This window comes from Suillus plorans (assembly GCF_016647745.1).
Source record: "Suillus plorans strain S12 chromosome Unknown HD556scaffold_29, whole genome shotgun sequence".
Taxonomy (NCBI): Eukaryota; Fungi; Basidiomycota; class Agaricomycetes; order Boletales; family Suillaceae; genus Suillus; species Suillus plorans.
This window is the reverse complement of record NW_024537413.1, coordinates 61,821-79,291: the sequence shown is the minus strand read 5'-3', so window position 1 is coordinate 79,291 and position 17,471 is coordinate 61,821. Positions and strand designations below refer to the sequence as shown.

Sequence of the window (17,471 nt, the reverse complement as noted above, 5' to 3'; positions counted from 1 at the left end):
CAACCACAATACTCGGACCACGTCGTGGAAGAAACCAAAGCCAGAACGTCCGGCAGGAAGCTTGATGCCAGAGTGCATCATCAAGGGTCGCACCGAATGCATATGGAGCCTTGCCTACTTAGGTATCAGTGGCAATATAATGAGCGTGTCTGACGATAGTTCGATTCGTCAATGGAAAAGAGACGGAGGGCCAGTAGGAAAACCTTTGAATGACAATGGGGGAGGGATATGCTCGATAACAACATCCCCATATGAAACAATGGTCGTTTGTGGAAGTGCAGACGGCAGACTGCGGCTGTGGAATATAAAAAAGGGCAGCATGATCGGCGACTCGTGGGAGGGGCATAATACCACAGTGAGGTGCCTTGATTGGTCTCGCAATACCCCGGAGATAGTAAGTGGATCAGAAGACGGCACCATACGACGCTGGAACCCGGATACTGGTCGACAAATAGTACCACCCATAGAGACCAGTCGCGGATGGGTTATGACCGTCAAATACTCTCCACAAGGCGACAAATTCGTGAGCGGCGGTGAGGACATGATGATTCGCGTGTGGTCGAGGGACGGCAAGCTGCTTATCGAGATCAAGGGACATGACGGTGTGGTGACATCGTTGTGTTGGTCCAAGGACGGCGCACACATCTTCTCTGGGTCGGGAGATAACACCATCCGAAAATGGCGGGTGATTGATGGACAGGAACTCGTTGTTTTTCGGGGTCACACCAACACCGTCGAATCCCTCTGTCTTACTCCCAATGAAAGCTATATTGTTAGCGCATCAAGTGACTGCTCCGTTCGTATATGGGATCTCAAGACCAATCAGGCGGTCGGAGGTCCACTCTTGCATGATGATGCCCTCTTGGCTGTTGCCATATCCCCCGATGGAAAATACATCGCTAGTGCTGGACTAGACAAAAAAATCTATGTATGGAGCCTGGGGGTAGCGCTCAAAGTTGTAGTACGTGTGCTTTAGTGTTTTGATGTCTTTCTCTAATAGTTTTGTTCATTTACTAGCATGCGGATGATGGGAATGCAAAGCTCAAGGTGTTTTCTCTGCTTCTCTTTCACACTAGATCTAACTTTGTATTAGGGACGTTCATCCCAATCGAGAGTTGTGCGCCAACCGATCGTGAGCATCCTCAGCTTTTCTCATGTCTCGTTCAATCTTTGACCTCTCCATTTAGCCGAGAACCAGGGTTGGGACTCGCACACCGAGTCGTGCACAATCATCTCTCAATGCTAAAGATACAGCACCCACACGCCCTCGAAGAGATGTTCGGAATGTGTTCCGAACGGATAACAGGAACGGGACAGAAACCGATGCTACCGTCGAGTCTAATACTACTTCCAGGGATCACAAACCATCTGCAGAGCAGACCCGAGCACCGTCACATGCACTCCGAGATCTTACTGATGAGCTCCAGGGAAGACCACGTTATCCGATCACTTCTGGAGGCTTTGGAGACATCTGGAACTTCGGAAGTGTGATTTAGTAAAGCCCAATGTGTCCAGGTATGCCCAGCTTGTCACTCTTCTTACGGTTATCATCCTGATAATGACCAAGGTAGTAGTGAAGAGTCTGAAGACTATTCGTGCTTTCGAATCCGACGACGAGGTCTTGATGCGGAAGAATAGTGGTCTTCCACGGCATCGCGCGTGTCAGTTTATCTGATGTTAAATCGATTTTAGAGAGTGCGTTGCGAGCTCAAAGTTTGGGGCCGTCTCAAACATGATAGCATTCTTCCACTCTGGGGAGTGGCGACTGACTTTGGACCCTACCTGCATTGCTACGAAGGATATTGCAGTGTTAGGACAAGTCATCAAAGGGGTGAAACCGGAACCTCCTAAGGGATCGCACATAGCGCCTGGCGCTGGGAGTTCATGCAGCGATGCTGGTTGCCTTGTGCAAGTCGTCCGTCAGTTGCAGAAATCGTAACATTTATAGCATGTGGACAACAATCTGTGTCATCCTAGTCCATCTGAACATATATACTGACAGTACCGGTGCTAGGATGTAACAAGAACTGAATTAAGGTATTTATATAGAAAGTGGTCACCTGGAGTGTTTTCAAAATCGAGGGAGATCATTTTAAACTCCTCATTAGGAAGGTGTTGTGGTTAGTTAACACTTAGTTGGAAGGAGCTGACCGAATATGAGCTTCTCTCTCTTCTTCATTCATCCCTGACCGGTCTGACCGGTGACCTCGGAAGCACTCATCATTGTCCACGGTGTCAACACGGTATATTTTCAGTGTCCAACAAGCTAGAAGTAGTGCCCAGACTCCCGCAATCCTTCTTTGCCGACGAATCGCCATAGTACTCAGGGCTGACTGCGATCGAATCACATTTGGCGCGAAGAGTATGAACTTTTGCAGTGAGAAACATACATATGTTCTTCACCTCACCATCATCATCATCATCAGCGCAGGGTAAGTGAGACTAAAAATCAGTATCGACTCGCACTAACGAAGCTAGCAGTATGATGGCTGCTCGACTCAGGCTGTACGGTAGACCCTTCGATTCGAGACTAGTCATATATGAATCGAACGCAGTCCAGCCCTTGTCCATTGGACGGCTTCATCAAACTTTCCGCCTGTCATCTCGATCGAGTACTCGGGGTCCTGGAATCATTGATCAGTCACTTCAAACCAAAGCCACAGGCGCCCTCCTTTGCAGACCAACGATACCGTAATCGTGCCTACACTATTTAGTTCCGTGTTATCTCTCGTATCGGCATCTGTACTTTGTCCCATTCCTTAACTTGCTCGTCCAAAATTCAGAGAGGTTCGTGCGGTCATATTTCCTCCAGCTCATGACCGTAGTGGTCAGAAAGTATGGCAAAGGAGCATCAGCCTGCGATACATGGCAGGCCTGGAAGTGAGTGTCAAGACAAAGCCGCTGTCCATCCTCTTCTTTGTCCTTTCTCAACGTATTGCAGAGGACTCAAACCAGTACACTAATCGCCCCGTACATCCGGATCACGGCGGCGACAGGGGTCCTGTCGGATCTACTATGGGAGTAGGGTCAACGTCAAATCCAAATTTTGAGCGCCCAAAACCTTTACTCACCGTCGCTGAACGGGAGCGCATGGCTAGACAGCAATTCGCTATGAATGGCATCAGGCAAGAAAGACAGCACACTCAAAATGCGGGCGTTTTCATGCCTGAAGAGGGTGGCCAGGCGTCTCATTACTTTAACGATACCTATCGCGGGGGCACATCGGGTGCAGACCCTTCATATCACATACCACAGCCCATCGCTTCCAGCAGGGACCGCCATCGTATTCCGGCTTTATATCAGGAGCGAGACAGATACAGGTCACATGCCAACATTGATCCTCCATCCTATAACCCAACCTTATCTTCATCAACGACATATGGCCCAGGTTATGCAGCCCCTGCCAATATGCACCCAGTTTCTGCAATCACCGCTGCCATGAAATCAGTTTCGTTTGACGATAGCGGTGAGCAGTCCAGCTCAAATCCCAAAGGCCGGAGTGGTCCATCACGCCCGCAAGATCCGTACACACGCCCCGGTGTGCCACCACCTATTATTAGACCTGCCATCGCCAAGAAATCGGTCTCGTTGGACAGCGGCGTTCAACCTAGCATGAGTCTTAATCGTCCGTCTCACATTCAGGATTCACATGCACGCTACGGCGGACCCCCACCGTCTAGCAGTAGACCTATCATTGCCCAGAAATCGGCCTCGTTCGATAGTAGCGGCTTTCAGCCCAGCTCGAGTCGCGAAGACTGGACTGGTCCGTCGCGCTTGCCGTACGAAACCCGCCATGAGTCTTCATACTACCAGGAGACACCAAAGGAGGTCTCGCAGAACCGGCAGTCGTCTAACAGGCTCGATTCTCAACACCCCTCGCTAAACATTACGAGCGGGAGCCATTACTATCCCGTTCGGCCTACCAATACCCATAATGATGTATCTGAGGGCGAGTATCATCAAACACTCAACCAATCATGGAATGAAATACAGCGCAACGAACTCGAGATGAGAAGAATGCAAGAGGAGGAAACCAAACGCAAAGAAGACGAAATCAAGCGGAAGGCTATGCTTGCGAAGAAGAAAGAAGACGAAGTCAAGATGGGGGAAGGGCAGGCCCAGAGAAGGGAAGGGCCTACAAGGCATGCGGAGAACTCAACAAGGGGGTATGGTGCGGAAGAAAGACGTCCAGCACAAGATCCCGCGTTGTACCGGGAGGTGACGACACAAAGGGAAGGTAACTTAAGACGCATGGAGGAAGGTAGGTTCAAAGGAGAGACGGCGCGCGCTACAGAGGAAGAGAACCGGAGGAAGGAAGAAGAACGCGTACCGTGGAAAGAGGAAGTTCATTTGCTGGAGGATCTTACTAAACAAGTCCAGGGGAAACTGCCCTACCCCACTGCTTTCGGAGGTTTTGGAGACATCTGGAAATGTTTTTTGGTCAAGCCCAGCAGGCCCAGTGAGGTATGTACAGCTTGTGGCACTTGCTACCATATTATCTGACTGTGATGTAGGTGGTGGCAGTGAAGACCATTCGCGCGTTCCAGGCGGACAACGAGGAAGAGGTACGAAAGAAGGCGAATGTAATGTTTCTATTCCATTCATGTCGATCTTTCGGATGATGACTCGGCTTAGAGACTACGTCGTGAACTGAAAGTTTGGGGCCGTCTCAAACATGGCAACATTCTTCCACTCTGGGGGGTAGTGAATGACTTTGGGTCCTACTACCCTGCAATGGTTTGCCCGTGGGCTGATCATGGAGCTCTCACGAGCTTTCTTGAGTGTCGACAACACGTGTTGTCGCCTCTAGATAAGTTTTGCCTTGTGAGCCCCTTTTAGCAGTATTTCCAGACACTTGCTGATGTGTTGACACACGTTAGCTAAATGACATTGCTCTTGGATTGCAATATCTTCACAGCGAATCAGTTGTTCATGGTGACCTGACAGGGGTGTGTATAGCCACTCACAGAAGGTGTATTCTTTATTACTCACATCCAGATTCTCCAGTCAAATGTTTTGATCTATGGCAACGGCCGCGCATGCCTTGCTGATTTTGGTCTTTCTACTATCCTCGTGGAGTTTATCGGTACCTCCTATTTTACGAACTCTATTCGAGGGAATATCCGATGGGCAGCTGCAGAGCTATATGAGGCACCAGATAATGCATCGCTCACCACCGAGTGTGATATCTACTCATTTGGCAGTATCCTATTGCAGGTTAGTCACTTGAATTTTCAACCGCCGGATCTTATTCCCTTTGCACTCGCTCTAGATATTGACTTGCAAGGTACCCTACTACTATTTGAAGAATGACTTGACAGTCTTTGGAGAAATTATCAGGGGCAAGAAACCAGAGCCTCCCAGGGACTTGCAAATAGCGCCCGGACACCGGAGCTTTGTGCAGCGATGTTGGCTGCCTCGTGCGAGACGTCCATTGGTTGGAGAAATTGTGGCGTTTGTGGGACATGAAGTACGAGCCCTGTCGTCCTAGTCTGCTGAACGGAGTACAAGATATTAACGAATTGGATGTAACGCTTCTCTACGAGTGCTTCACACCCAGAAAGTGGTTTTGAAGCAATTTGACGTGATTCAAATATCAATCTGGATTTTGTGGGCTCTGGCCGCACCCGATATCAAGCTTCTATCAAATATCACTGCTACCGCGGATCACAAAAGGATCATCTGTGTAACTTTGTCACATTTCCTTATGGATTACGATTAGGGCCTCGAGGCTGGCGCCTCGACTGACGATCAAAATTATTCATATCTTCGTACTTCCAGGTTCCTCAGTGCAGTTCCCGGGTCGAACACCATCATGATAATGCCACCCTACTAGGACTGATAGGGTTTAATCATTCTTTTCGGTTGTACGGCGAGCATCCCGATTGCACTGTCGTATAGACGCCGCTACTAAGGCTCACATATGCACAAGTCATTGGGATCTCACTCCGTGAAACATTGTCCGGCCAATTTGGAAATTATATCTGCAGAAGCGCAAGCCAGCACGATCCCACCCTTCAATTTGAAACTGGCTCTTGGTTGAACGTTGAGCGCTCGAGCTCCAGCTGGTTGGTGCCGGTGACTTGCAGGATTTGTACTCAGGGCGTTAGTATAGCAGCTTCTTGAAGCTTGAAGCTTGAGATTGAACCGGTTGTTCTGTTTGATCTTTCCAACGGATCACTGGAGTCGGTCACTCCGCCCAGTGTCATATACTATGGCCACTCCAACAGACATGACGTACGTCATTGAAATACCCCTGGTTATATAAGTTGTCCAACGCCCAAATCTATTGGACATCTAAAGAGCCGTATTTTCACATAGACCCTTCTCAAAATGACCACCACCGTTTCATCTACACGGAATGTCATCTTGTATTTTGTTGCACTGTACGTATGCTATTCCCAAACGTCCCAAATCGATAAGTTACCATACTGAAATCGCATGCAGGGTCCTTCCTCCAGTAGCCGTATTTTTCAGTAAGTATACGACCATTTCATACCTCCTACACTATGATATTAATGACGACAATGCCAATAGAACGTGGATGTGCTGCAGGTAAATATCCGTGTCAATAGTCCTCGACGCCGATTAAATCTCATGCCATTTTGCCAGACTTTTGGATTAATATCTGTCTTACGATTTTGGGTTGGATACCAGGAGTCTTGCATGCATGGTATGTTGGTTTCTGTTCGTGAAGTCGGTTCATTTGCTCAGATAGTGGGCGCCTAGGTACCTCATTTCTCGGAGCGAGGGAGCAATGTAATGACGTCATAACGTCATCGGCGCAACGTGACAAGATACTTTGCAAGGAGCTTACTACGTAGATCAAGTAGAATCTCCGAGCAGAATCTCTCCACGGTGACCGGGAAATTGGAAACTCGATGATGTGTTGGTTCAAGTTGTCGACTGGTCCCGGTATCTATGTGCACGGCTATCTAATCATTAATGGTGATTATAAATTCGGTTCAACATGATGATTACAGCAAGCGGCCCGCCCACTGGCACTTGAGTCACAAATTTACTGCTCACCTTAACGCATATGCATCGCATCCTCGAATGTTTTCTCCTGCATCAGCTGCAAAGCACCGCATTATAGTCAACTGTGAATATTTGAATTGTAGAGAGTTGAGACGAGCGGGGGACACGCGGGACGCTAAACGATGATGATAATCTCAGTATCTTTGATAGAACTCTGTGTGCTACGTGACAAGTACCTAAACGATGATGATACTAAGTCTTTTGTGAGTTCGTCGTAAGGTAGATAGAATCAGATATACGTACATCTCAGTATCTTTGATAGAACTGAGATGTCGTGTTGTTCGTACTCGAACCTTTATACTAGCGTGCATAGGAACGGAAAATTTCAGTATCATAGGAATATAGTGGAATTAGTGCTGCTGTGGTCCGGTTCCGAACCGTGGTTCGGTCCACGGTTCTCCATTTTGGCCGGACCGAACCGAAATGAGGTTCACGGTTCGTTGGTCCTGGGGAGGTTCGGTCATGGGTTCGGACCTTCCCGAACCGTTCCGAACCGCGAACCGAAACTTCGTCGACGAGGCTGGTGACTTCCCTTCCGCACTCATGGGTACTTCGACTTCTACATAGGATCATCGACATCTGCACTAACTTCCAATTCTGTCCGGACACTCGCATTTCATGCTCCCGGTTGTCCAATCAAGCTCAAGGTACCAATTAACCATCAATCAAGCTAATAAACTAACCGATATATAACTTTGATATATTTTCCAGTATAACAGGAGGTTCTATTCATTGAGGACCGGCTACAACACTGTGCAGGCCAGCACCCATCGCTACCAGCGCACAACCCATCACACGCCACGCCACCTGCGCCTATGTTAATGCCCGCCACCTCACCGCATCCCCTCTCACTCGCTTGCTGTTCTTGCTGGCTGGCTTTTGCTGGCTCGCTCGCCGTGTCTCACTCACCCACTGTCTCGCACGACCGCTGACTGCTCTCGCCCACTGTCTCTCACCCTCTGTCTCTCGCCCATTGTCTCTCACCCCGCTGTCTCTCACTCGAGAAGGTGACGGCAACATCTGAGAATGGAGGCGCGACTCAAACCGTACGTACCTCTCTTGTTGTCCTGAATGTCTTCCTTCGCTGACAACGGTAATGGCGCTAGTTTTACCATCGCTTAACTCTTGTATTTTATTCACCTCCGTCCGTAATTGCCAAGCTGACTGTCTGTTAGACTATGTCCCTTGCACGACACCACTCAACATGACCATTCTCTCGACGGCCAACCCGAGCTACCCATCCACCCACTCGACCTCACCAGCGAGCCATCTGGCTGTCTCCTCGCTGGCTGCTCTTGCCCGCTGTCTCTTGCCCGCTGTCTCTCACCCCGCTGTCTGTCACGAGTTCCAAATACAAACCATTATACATTCCTAAATTCTAAGTCCTTTAAGCGCCCAGTCACAGCGCCTGTTACTAAGAAAGTATTTATAGTCGAAGATGTCCCAACAACGGCGTCTATTGTAGAGTTACCTAAAGAACCTATGAACGAGTCACGTGACTTATCGGAGTATGCCGGACTAAACTTTATTCCAAACGACCCTGACAGAATGTTCCAGAACCTTACGGTTGCTGCGGCACACGTCATGACATCATAGTTATATATAGAATCGTACGATATCGTCCTATTATTTGATTGGTAGATAGTTCAGACTCAGCTTCGATCTCAGTTACAAATATATGTATATAGGTAGTGTCTTGTAGTCAGTAGTTCTTTAGTTCAAACCTCTTGTATCTCCTAGTGAGCAATCCGAGACGTACCTGCTACTTTATCCTCTTGTGATTATCTTGTTGTTTGAGTCCTAGTCTCTGCCCAGCGTTAATTCGTTATTGGGTTGTGACATTAGGTTTGAACTATAGGAGACTCCGACTCTCGCGTTACACTCTCGCACATCTCTTTCTTTGCTTGACCATATTGAAAGTCCTTTCATATTGTCATTCAAACAAAGCCGTTTACTCTTTGCCCGGTCTAAACAACCGAGACCTTTTTATCATCCTTTGCTCACTTGAGCGCAAAACTTCATACCTATCCGCTTTATTAGTTAGTAGTCCTATACCAGGCCCTGTCTTACCACAGCCGCCAGTATACGGAGGTGTTGACGACATTAGGCGTCTCGCTACAACTTTGAGTGCTGGCCCAAAACCCTGCCTGCTCAACGTTACTATAGTTTCTTTTTACCTATCCCTTTTTCATCACGCACGTAGGCATTCGTATCGAGTCAATAGCAGAACTGTCTAGACGACAAACCGTGCTTTCGACCTACGAGGATTTAGAGACATACCCTAGTGAGACTCGCACTTGTAAGCTTCGGCTGGAAGAGTGATAACTTGTCCTAGGCTTGTACCCTCAAAACGGAGATTGCATTGTCTCTAGTTTTTCCCACTCGATCGAGTATAGTTACATATCTTTTCTAGTCAGTATTAGGGAAGTGTCAGTGTGGGATTTTACCAGAACCCCTTGACCCTGAGCCAGTGGTAGATCCGATCAGATATCGGGGACCGCTCAGTTTTCCGTTACATAACTTTCCTCTTTTCATCATCATTCCCTTTCGGAAGAGCCCTTACGAGCAGCTCTTCAAAGACATCAGTAAATCGGGTTCCAGAACACAACTGGTACTATGTCTTCTCAACCACAACAACCGCAACCGGCGCAAACTCAGGAGCAATGGTTCCTGCAATACGTACAGGACCAAATCTCCGCTACCAGTAGCATCCTTCTGCAGAAAATAGCAGAGCTAGAGCAAAAGAACCAGGAACTAGCCACTAAAAATGGAGACCTGGAATTACGCTTGAAAGCACAGGAGGATGAATCGGTCAGGAGAGCCGCTTCGCAACCATCATTCAGAACAGCGGGGGCTGCAATGATGACACCCTCAACCCCAAACATTAAATTCGCCAAACCTACAGACTTCACTGGAGAGAAGGACTCCATAGACGCACAAACCTGGGTTGCTCAAATCTGCCTGTACCAAACACAATGGCCGAACATCACCGAAAAGCAAAGAATCTCGGTCATGCTATCGTTCATGAAAGGAACAGCTGGAAAATGGGCGCAAAAATACATTGAGGAACATGCCCAAGGAAAACTTACCATGGAAAAACTCGATGAAGACTTCTCTGCTATGTGGAAGCAAGAAGATCAAGAAGGGAAGGCGATCAGAGACTTAGATTCTCTGAAACAAGGATCATCGTCAGTCCCAGAGTACGCAGCCGCTTTCAGACAAAAGGCTGCACACACTTCATTCTCCGACTACGACCAGCGACAGAAGTTCAGAAATGGACTTCAAGACCGCGTCAAAATACAGCTCGCACATGTTCCTTACAAGGACAAAGACACCATGAAGAAACTGGTGGAACACGCGATCCAAATTGGACGCAATTTCGAAGAGCTAGACGCGGACAAAAAGAAGACTACGTGGTGGACCCCGAAACAAGGAGGTCCCAGGAACCATGAGTCCAGAGCAGGTCCAAGTAGGGAAAGTGATGCCATGGACGTCGACTCCGGAAAGCAGAAGTGGGCCCCCAAGCCCCAAGAAAAGACTGGATCTTTCAAATGCTACCGCTGTGGAGGAGAAGGCCATATGGCTAGAAACTGCAAAGACGCAGTCGCGCCAAAAGCGCAGGTGAAGGCTACTACAGTGCCAAAGGAAGAGAACTCAATGCCGCAGTGGTTCAAAGACTGGACTGCTAGCAAAGAAGGCAAGGGTTTTTAGAAGGGTCGAAGTCAAAGTCTGCGAACTTAGACCCGAACAATCGTTTCTCCATTCTATCTACGTTTTCGGATGTATCAGAAGTATATATTAAATCCAAATCTGAGCATTTTTATATTCCGATTACGTTGAAAGGAAAGAACCGACAAGCAGACGTGAAAGCGTTAGTGGACTGTGGAGCATCAACACTATTTATAAGTGAAAAGTTTGTGAAAAAGAACGAGGTCCGGTGTCGTAAATTATTAAGACCTATTCCGGTTAAAAATATTGATGGCTCGCTAAATGCCGCGGGATCAATGACACATTTCGCAGAACTAGGTCTAAAGATCGGTGATCATGTTGAGGATGAAGCAGCCTTCATGGTTACGGACCTAGGAAACGATGATGTTATTATCGGCATAGATTGGCTAAGATATCATAATCCGGAAATAGACTGGAATGCTGGACAATTTGCACTTTCTCGATGCCCGGTTAAATGTATTACAAAAAAAGAACAAAGACAAAAAAATAAAGAAAAAAGAAAAGAACAAAAAAAGACAGAAGAAGTGCCAGATCTGATTCCCACAGAAGAGGATGACGAAGAAGACATGGCGATGAAAAGGGCGACGGTCGAGGAGATAGAAGATGAAGAGTATCCTGGAGAATGGATCAAATATAAAGCCTCGGTTGCCACGGAACAGAAGGTTGCAGAAGAAGCAACGAAGGTGAAGAAATCGGTGGAAGAGATGGTTCCCGATTGGCTTCACGATTACCTGGGAGTTTTCTCAGAAGAAGAATCTAAGCGCTTTCCTGAAAGAAAGAAATGGGATCATGCGATAGATCTTAAAGATAACGGCGATCTTCCGCCGAATGCGAAACCCTATCCTTTGTCACCAAAAGAGATGGACACCTTGAAGGATTGGTTGAAAGCTGAAACCGCACTGGGACGAATTAGAGAATCACAATCCCCAGTGGCAGCACCCTTCTTCTTTGTGGCCAAAAAAGATGGCAAGTTAAGACCGGTGATGGACTATAGAAAGCTCAATGAGAAGACGGTTAAAAATGCGTACCCGCTACCGAGATCTCAAGACTTGATTGATGCTTTAACCGGTGCCACGATGTACTCTAAGATGGATGTACGATGGGGGTATAATAATATTCGCATGAAAGAAGGAGACGAATGGAAGGCGGCCTTCAAAACGCCGTTTGGTCACCACGAACCAACCGTAATGTACTTCGGATTAACAAACTCCCCTGCCACATTTCAAACGATGATGAATGAGATATTCAGAGATCTAATTGATGGAAAGACTGTAGTTGTCTATATCGATGATATTCTCGTATTCACGAATGGCGATAAAGAGCAACACCGGAGGGTTGTACGTGAGGTACTGAAACGACTAAAAGAAAACGATTTGTATCTGAAGCCAGAAAAGTGTAGCTTCGAACAGTCGGAAGTCGAGTTCCTCGGGTTGATAGTGGAGAAGGGTGGTGTTCGGATGGACCCTGTGAAAGTAGAAGGAGTAATGAAATGGCCTGTACCCAAATGTGTTAAAGATATTCAGGCATTCATGGGCTTTGCCAACTTCTACAGAAGATTTATCTTCGGGTTCTCGGACATTGCCAGACCAATGAATGACTTATTACGAAAAGATGTCAAATGGGACTGGACAGAGAAACAACAAGATGTGTTTGATGAACTGAAGTCAAGGTTCACAACAGCTCCGATTCTAGTCATGCCGGATGTTGAGAAAAAAATGAAAATAGAAACCGATGCTTCCGATTATGCAACCGGAGCGGTTCTATCTCAACTGATGGAAGATGATTTGTGGCATCCCGTAGCTTATTATTCGAAGTCGATGAATGATGCAGAACGAAATTATGACGTTCACGACAAAGAATTATTAGCAATCATTCGAGCGTTGGAGGAGTGGAGACATTATGTGCAGGGAAAGCCTCAACATGTGGAGATCTGGACGGATCATAAAAACCTCGAGTATTTCATGACGAGCCAAAAGTTAACAAGAAGGCAAGCCAGATGGAGTTTATTCCTGGCGGAGTATGAATTCACACTCCAACATAAGCCTGGTGTAGTTAACGATAAGGCAGACCGTCTATCTCGGAGAGAAGACCACAGAGGGGGGGTAGAAAACGACAATTCTGATCGCGTTCTGTTAAAACCGGAGTTTTTAACCGTAAAAGCTGCTAAAAGAGGTCAAGTTCTAGTGCAAGGAGAAAAACAATTGCTGAGAAGGATAAGGCAATGCACAGAACGAGAACCTGAAGTCGCTAAAGCGTTAGAAACACTGAAAGCGGCACCGGTACAACTACGCAGAGGGATTGAAGAATGGAATGTTGAGGATGGATTGGTGTTATTCCGAGGACTGGTTTACGTTCCAAATGATAAAGAGATCCGCCGAGAGATATTGGAGTTGTTTCACGACTCTCCACCGGCTGGACACCCAGGACGAGCCAAAACCTTAGAATTGATTTCCAGAAATTATTGGTGGCCTTCAATGACGAAGTATGTCCACGATTACGTAGATGGCTGTGATAGATGCAGAGCAACGAAGATTCACCCAACGCAACCACACGGTCCGCTTAAACCAAACGAAATACCAGCGGGACCTTGGCAATCAATCACTTGTGATTTGATAGTAGATTTGCCTAAAAGCGAAGGGTTCGACTCTATTTTTGTCGTCGTTGATCGATACACAAAACAAACGCACATCATGCCTACAAAAAAGGAAGTTGACGCTCGAGGAATCGCGAAACTTTTCTTAGATAACGTATGGAAACACCATGGAACTCCGAAACAGGTGATATCAGACAGAGGAACACAATTCGTCTCTAAATTTATGGGACAAGTGTCGAAACGCCTAGGCATAAAATGGAACATGTCAACGGCTTATCATCCTCAGACAGATGGACAAACGGAAAGAATAAACCAAGAAGTCGAGCAATATCTGAGAATGTTCACGTCTTACCGTCAAAATGATTGGGTAGACTGGCTTCCACTAGCAGAATTCGCTCACAATAATTCTGTCACTGTAACCGGTCATAGTCCATTCAAAGTACTCTACGGATATGATCCAGAGTTTACCTTTTCACCAATTTCCAATTCCAAAGTACCTGCAGCTGATGAACGAGTGGATGTAATGAAAGAGGCGAAAGAAGACGCAGAAAGTATGCTGCACATGGCTAGTGAGCGGATGAAAAGATTCTACGATAAAGGAGTAAAAGACGCACCACAGTTCAATAAGGGAGACATGGTCTGGCTCAACGCCAAAAATATTCACCAGAAAAGACCGAATAAGAAACTCTCCGACAGAAGACTTGGTCCGTTCGAAGTGCTTGAGAAGACGGGTGATGTAAATTACCGCCTGAAACTTCCAGCAAAATATCAGATCCACCCAGTATTCCATGTAGAATTACTCACTCCGCATTCCCCCTCGACCTTAATCCAAAGACCTCCACATCATCGTCCGCCGCCAGAGATCGTATCAGAAGGCGATTCCGAATGGACAGTACGAAAAGTCCTAGACTCGAGACTGCACAGATCAAAACTCCAATACCTAGTAGAGTGGGAAGGATATCCGATAGAAGAAGCGACATGGGAACCTGAAGAGAACCTCGAAAATGCACGGTTGAAAGTTCAAGAATTTCATCGGCAAAATCCGAAAGCATTGAATCCCCGCAAAATTAATAAATCGGTGTTCGAAACACAGGAATTCTTGGAATGGCGTCGAAACTTTATCCGCCCAAATGTCTTGCCCGCTGTCTCTCACCCCGCTGTCTGTCACGAGTTCCAAATACAAACCATTATACATTCCTAAATTCTAAGTCCTTTAAGCGCCCAGTCACAGCGCCTGTTACTAAGAAAGTATTTATAGTCGAAGATGTCCCAACAACGGCGTCTATTGTAGAGTTACCTAAAGAACCTATGAACGAGTCACGTGACTTATCGGAGTATGCCGGTGTAGAAACAACAGTACTGAGAGGAACAAAACAAAGATTGCTCCTAACTGATATATTTGTGTTGTGGTCTTTGCACTGCCTATTCTGCTATACTTGCCTGACAAGTGCGTTCGACCCAGGGGTCTGCGGTCTGGGAATAGTCTTGGGGGTAAGTGAGTGATGTGGGGTCAATAGTCCGAGCGCGGGAAACAATGTCCAAAGGTATAATTACGATGTCCGACGCAAAAGCGTCGGGTCCGATGTTTTCGGGGTTTCGGGATATCGGGTTCGGGTTCGGGATGTTGGAAACTAATAGTAACGCTATAGCGAGCGTCGGAAGAGCGAGCGGTGTGCGCGATAATAACAATGACTGATATGGATAATGAAAGAGCGATGATATTCGCAATATCAACTAAGAACTACGAATTATCGGGTTTGACCACTAAGCGTCGGGGAACTGCTCCCCTCTACTTGGATAATGAATAATGCTCGAGGTCAGTCCAATATATATGTAAGTACGTAGAAATGCGGAACCCATAGGCGAAAGTAGCGGCGGAGTATTTCGGATCCGAAGTACATGTAAATAAACATGAGGCGCTGCGGACTATGGGAAAACATGTAATAGCGCTGGCTACGACGTGAGTAATGTGCGAAATAATGAACTACACACCTAGTGGGGCTAGCAAGACAGGACGGGACACGGATAGGACAAGTGCGCGGGAAAACATCGGGTCCGATGCGGCCTAAACGTCGGTTTGGCGGGTTAGCGTCGGATAACATCGGGAAGTGATTAGCATGTGACAGGTATTTGGCGTGTACTGTGAAATAGCTCGATACGAGCCCAGCGCCAGCTCGTGTCCTACATCTCCTACGAACTTTGAATACTGACTGTCCCCAGTCAGCGGTATGCGGGAAGTCTTCACCAAATTTGCGGGTTTCTAAGTCACGTGACCAGCGGGAAATGCGGCCGAGACTTTCTCGCGATTTCTGCATATAAACCCGAGCCCTTGACAACTGCGCTTCTCTTCTTTCATTCTTTTCCCCTTCATCTAATCTCACTATGGCGTTCCCCTTTGACACTGCACAAGTCTTATCTCCTGAGGCTGAGTCTCTCCAGCGCGGATTTTCGGAACTTCGGCAAAAGATGGAGGCCGAATCGAAGTGCGTACCAGATGATAGGCCGGATCTCATGGTGGAAAAGGAAGAATGGTGCAGGAGGTGGAACAAGATTTCGGTGCGTCGCATTTGCTGTGATTTTCGGGTTTTCCGTGCTAATGTCCGAAAGTCCGATATCGGAATCTTTATAGCTGCCGGAAAGGATAAGGGTGTCGCACTTGCGTTGACTGCGGAGGATGTTGCGAGGGGTAAGGAATTGGTGGGGATTCATGATCGCTTCGTGGAACAGCTGCATGCGCTCAAGGAAATGGCCGCGCGTCAGGCCGAAATTTCCGAACCTCAAGGCGCACCTGCGGATGTCTCGATGGAAGGTGAGGGCGATGAAGAAGAAGATGCGGACGGCGAATCCGAAGTTCCGATTAAGCGGCCGACTCGGGTGCGCAAGGCAAAGCATCCTGCGCCGAAGGTAAGTCCGAAATTTTTGCGTTTGTCTTACGCTAGATATTTCGCAAGGATGATGATTCTGATGATGGAATGATCCTTCACGACCCTCCCTGCGACCGCTGCGCTAAGCGTGACACCGAATGCTTCGGACCCGAAAAACGCGGGTGTACAGAGTGCCGGAACTCTAAACAGGCATGTTCCTATTCTCGTATTGGTGAGTTTTCCTCTTTTTCGCATTTTTCGGCGTTTTGACTCCTGTATTTAGCGCGCGCCAAGGGCAAAGCGTCTGCGCGTCGGCCGATGGCGGCTTCCAAAGTTCGGGTCGGGTCTTCGCTCGGATCCGAACCTCCTATTACGATTTCCGATGGTGAAGATATGGCATCCGCCTCGCGTATTTCGAAGACAAAGCCGGTGGTGCTGATTCAGGGTAGGAAAAGGAAGTTGGCGGATGTAGAGGAAGAGGATTTCGCACTTGCGGATTCGGGTTTGAGCGGAGAGGACCTGATTTTGGCGGGTAAGCTTCGGGGTGTCTATGCGAAGTTTCGCACTATCCAGGGGCTGATGTCCGAAGTTGCGAATGAGTTGGACATGATGCGGGCGCATGTCACCAAAAAGGCGCGTTTCTGAATACTGTCTCTTTCAATTTCTTTCTGCTTCTGTACTACCAATTAGCGTTTCTCCTAGCTGTACAATGTATTCCGCGTGTTTTCCGAATGTCAAAGCGTGATGTCCAATGAATTCTTCTAATGTCCGAAATGTCAAAGCGTCGGGTCCGATGCGATGTCCGAAGTTTCCATGTATGTCCTGTGTCCCTTGTGTCCGTGTCTCGTGTCTTGATGCTAGGTCATCCCCTACTAGGGTGTCTAATAAAAAACAATGAAAAAAAATAATCATAAGTGCCAGATGAATTTTCGGATAACGTAGTCAAGATGATACTATGGACGCAGATTACCATCTGACTTGACTTCTTCGTGCAACTTTTGACTGTCTTTCTTCGGGTTTTTCGGGTTTTCGGGTTTTTCTACGTATATATAAGGGTGCGCGCGCGATGCGCAGTTCGAAGATGAAATGCTATATAAATAGGGGTTATTAACGCGCGTTCGGATTCGAATGTCTGTGTACTATTAGTTTCTTCTGTAGGTGCGGATGTATGAGGATAGTGGTTTTTCGGGTTATTGAGATATGAAACACCGGCCTAATCCCGGGGTGAAACGTGCAAGCTATGAACA

The 17,471-nt window shown here is 47.3% G+C and overlaps 3 protein-coding genes across 3 annotated transcripts; all 3 read left to right on the top strand.

Annotated features, from left to right (window-relative positions):
- Positions 1-2,780: 2,780 nt before the first annotated feature.
- Positions 2,781-4,634, top strand: HD556DRAFT_462768 (uncharacterized protein). The gene has a single exon (XM_041310676.1). It carries the CDS (start codon positions 2,866-2,868, stop codon positions 4,501-4,503), a length of 1,638 nt encoding a protein of 545 aa, XP_041159999.1. The 5' UTR covers positions 2,781-2,865; the 3' UTR covers positions 4,504-4,634.
- Position 4,635: 1 nt separating this feature from the next.
- HD556DRAFT_1237611 (kinase-like protein) lies at positions 4,636-5,491 on the top strand (the record flags this gene model as incomplete). The annotated part of the gene is made up of 4 exons (XM_041297914.1): positions 4,636-4,824; positions 4,881-4,949; positions 5,008-5,217; positions 5,273-5,491. Coding segments are annotated over 4 exons (687 nt in total), but the record flags the coding sequence as incomplete, so codon positions are not given.
- Positions 5,492-15,509: 10,018 nt separating this feature from the next.
- On the top strand, positions 15,510-16,980 carry HD556DRAFT_1373192 (uncharacterized protein). Its single transcript, XM_041303004.1, has 4 exons — positions 15,510-15,916; positions 15,968-16,264; positions 16,312-16,456; positions 16,508-16,980. Exons 1-4 carry the CDS (start codon positions 15,743-15,745, stop codon positions 16,867-16,869), a joined length of 978 nt encoding a protein of 325 aa, XP_041159997.1. The 5' UTR covers positions 15,510-15,742; the 3' UTR covers positions 16,870-16,980.
- Positions 16,981-17,471: the final 491 nt, after the last annotated feature.

Bases quoted from the DNA above. Each gene is read 5' to 3' on its own strand.
- HD556DRAFT_1373192 (XM_041303004.1), top strand. From the start codon at position 15,743: ATGGCGTTCCCCTTTGACACTGCACAAGTCTTATCTCCTGAGGCTGAG. The intron at 15,917-15,967 runs GTGCGTCGCATT...AATGTCCGAAAG, and splicing joins GGAGGTGGAACAAGATTTCG to TCCGATATCGGAATCTTTAT. The intron at 16,457-16,507 runs GTGAGTTTTCCT...TCCTGTATTTAG, and splicing joins ATGTTCCTATTCTCGTATTG to CGCGCGCCAAGGGCAAAGCG.
- HD556DRAFT_462768 (XM_041310676.1), top strand. From the start codon at position 2,866: ATGGCAGGCCTGGAAGTGAGTGTCAAGACAAAGCCGCTGTCCATCCTC.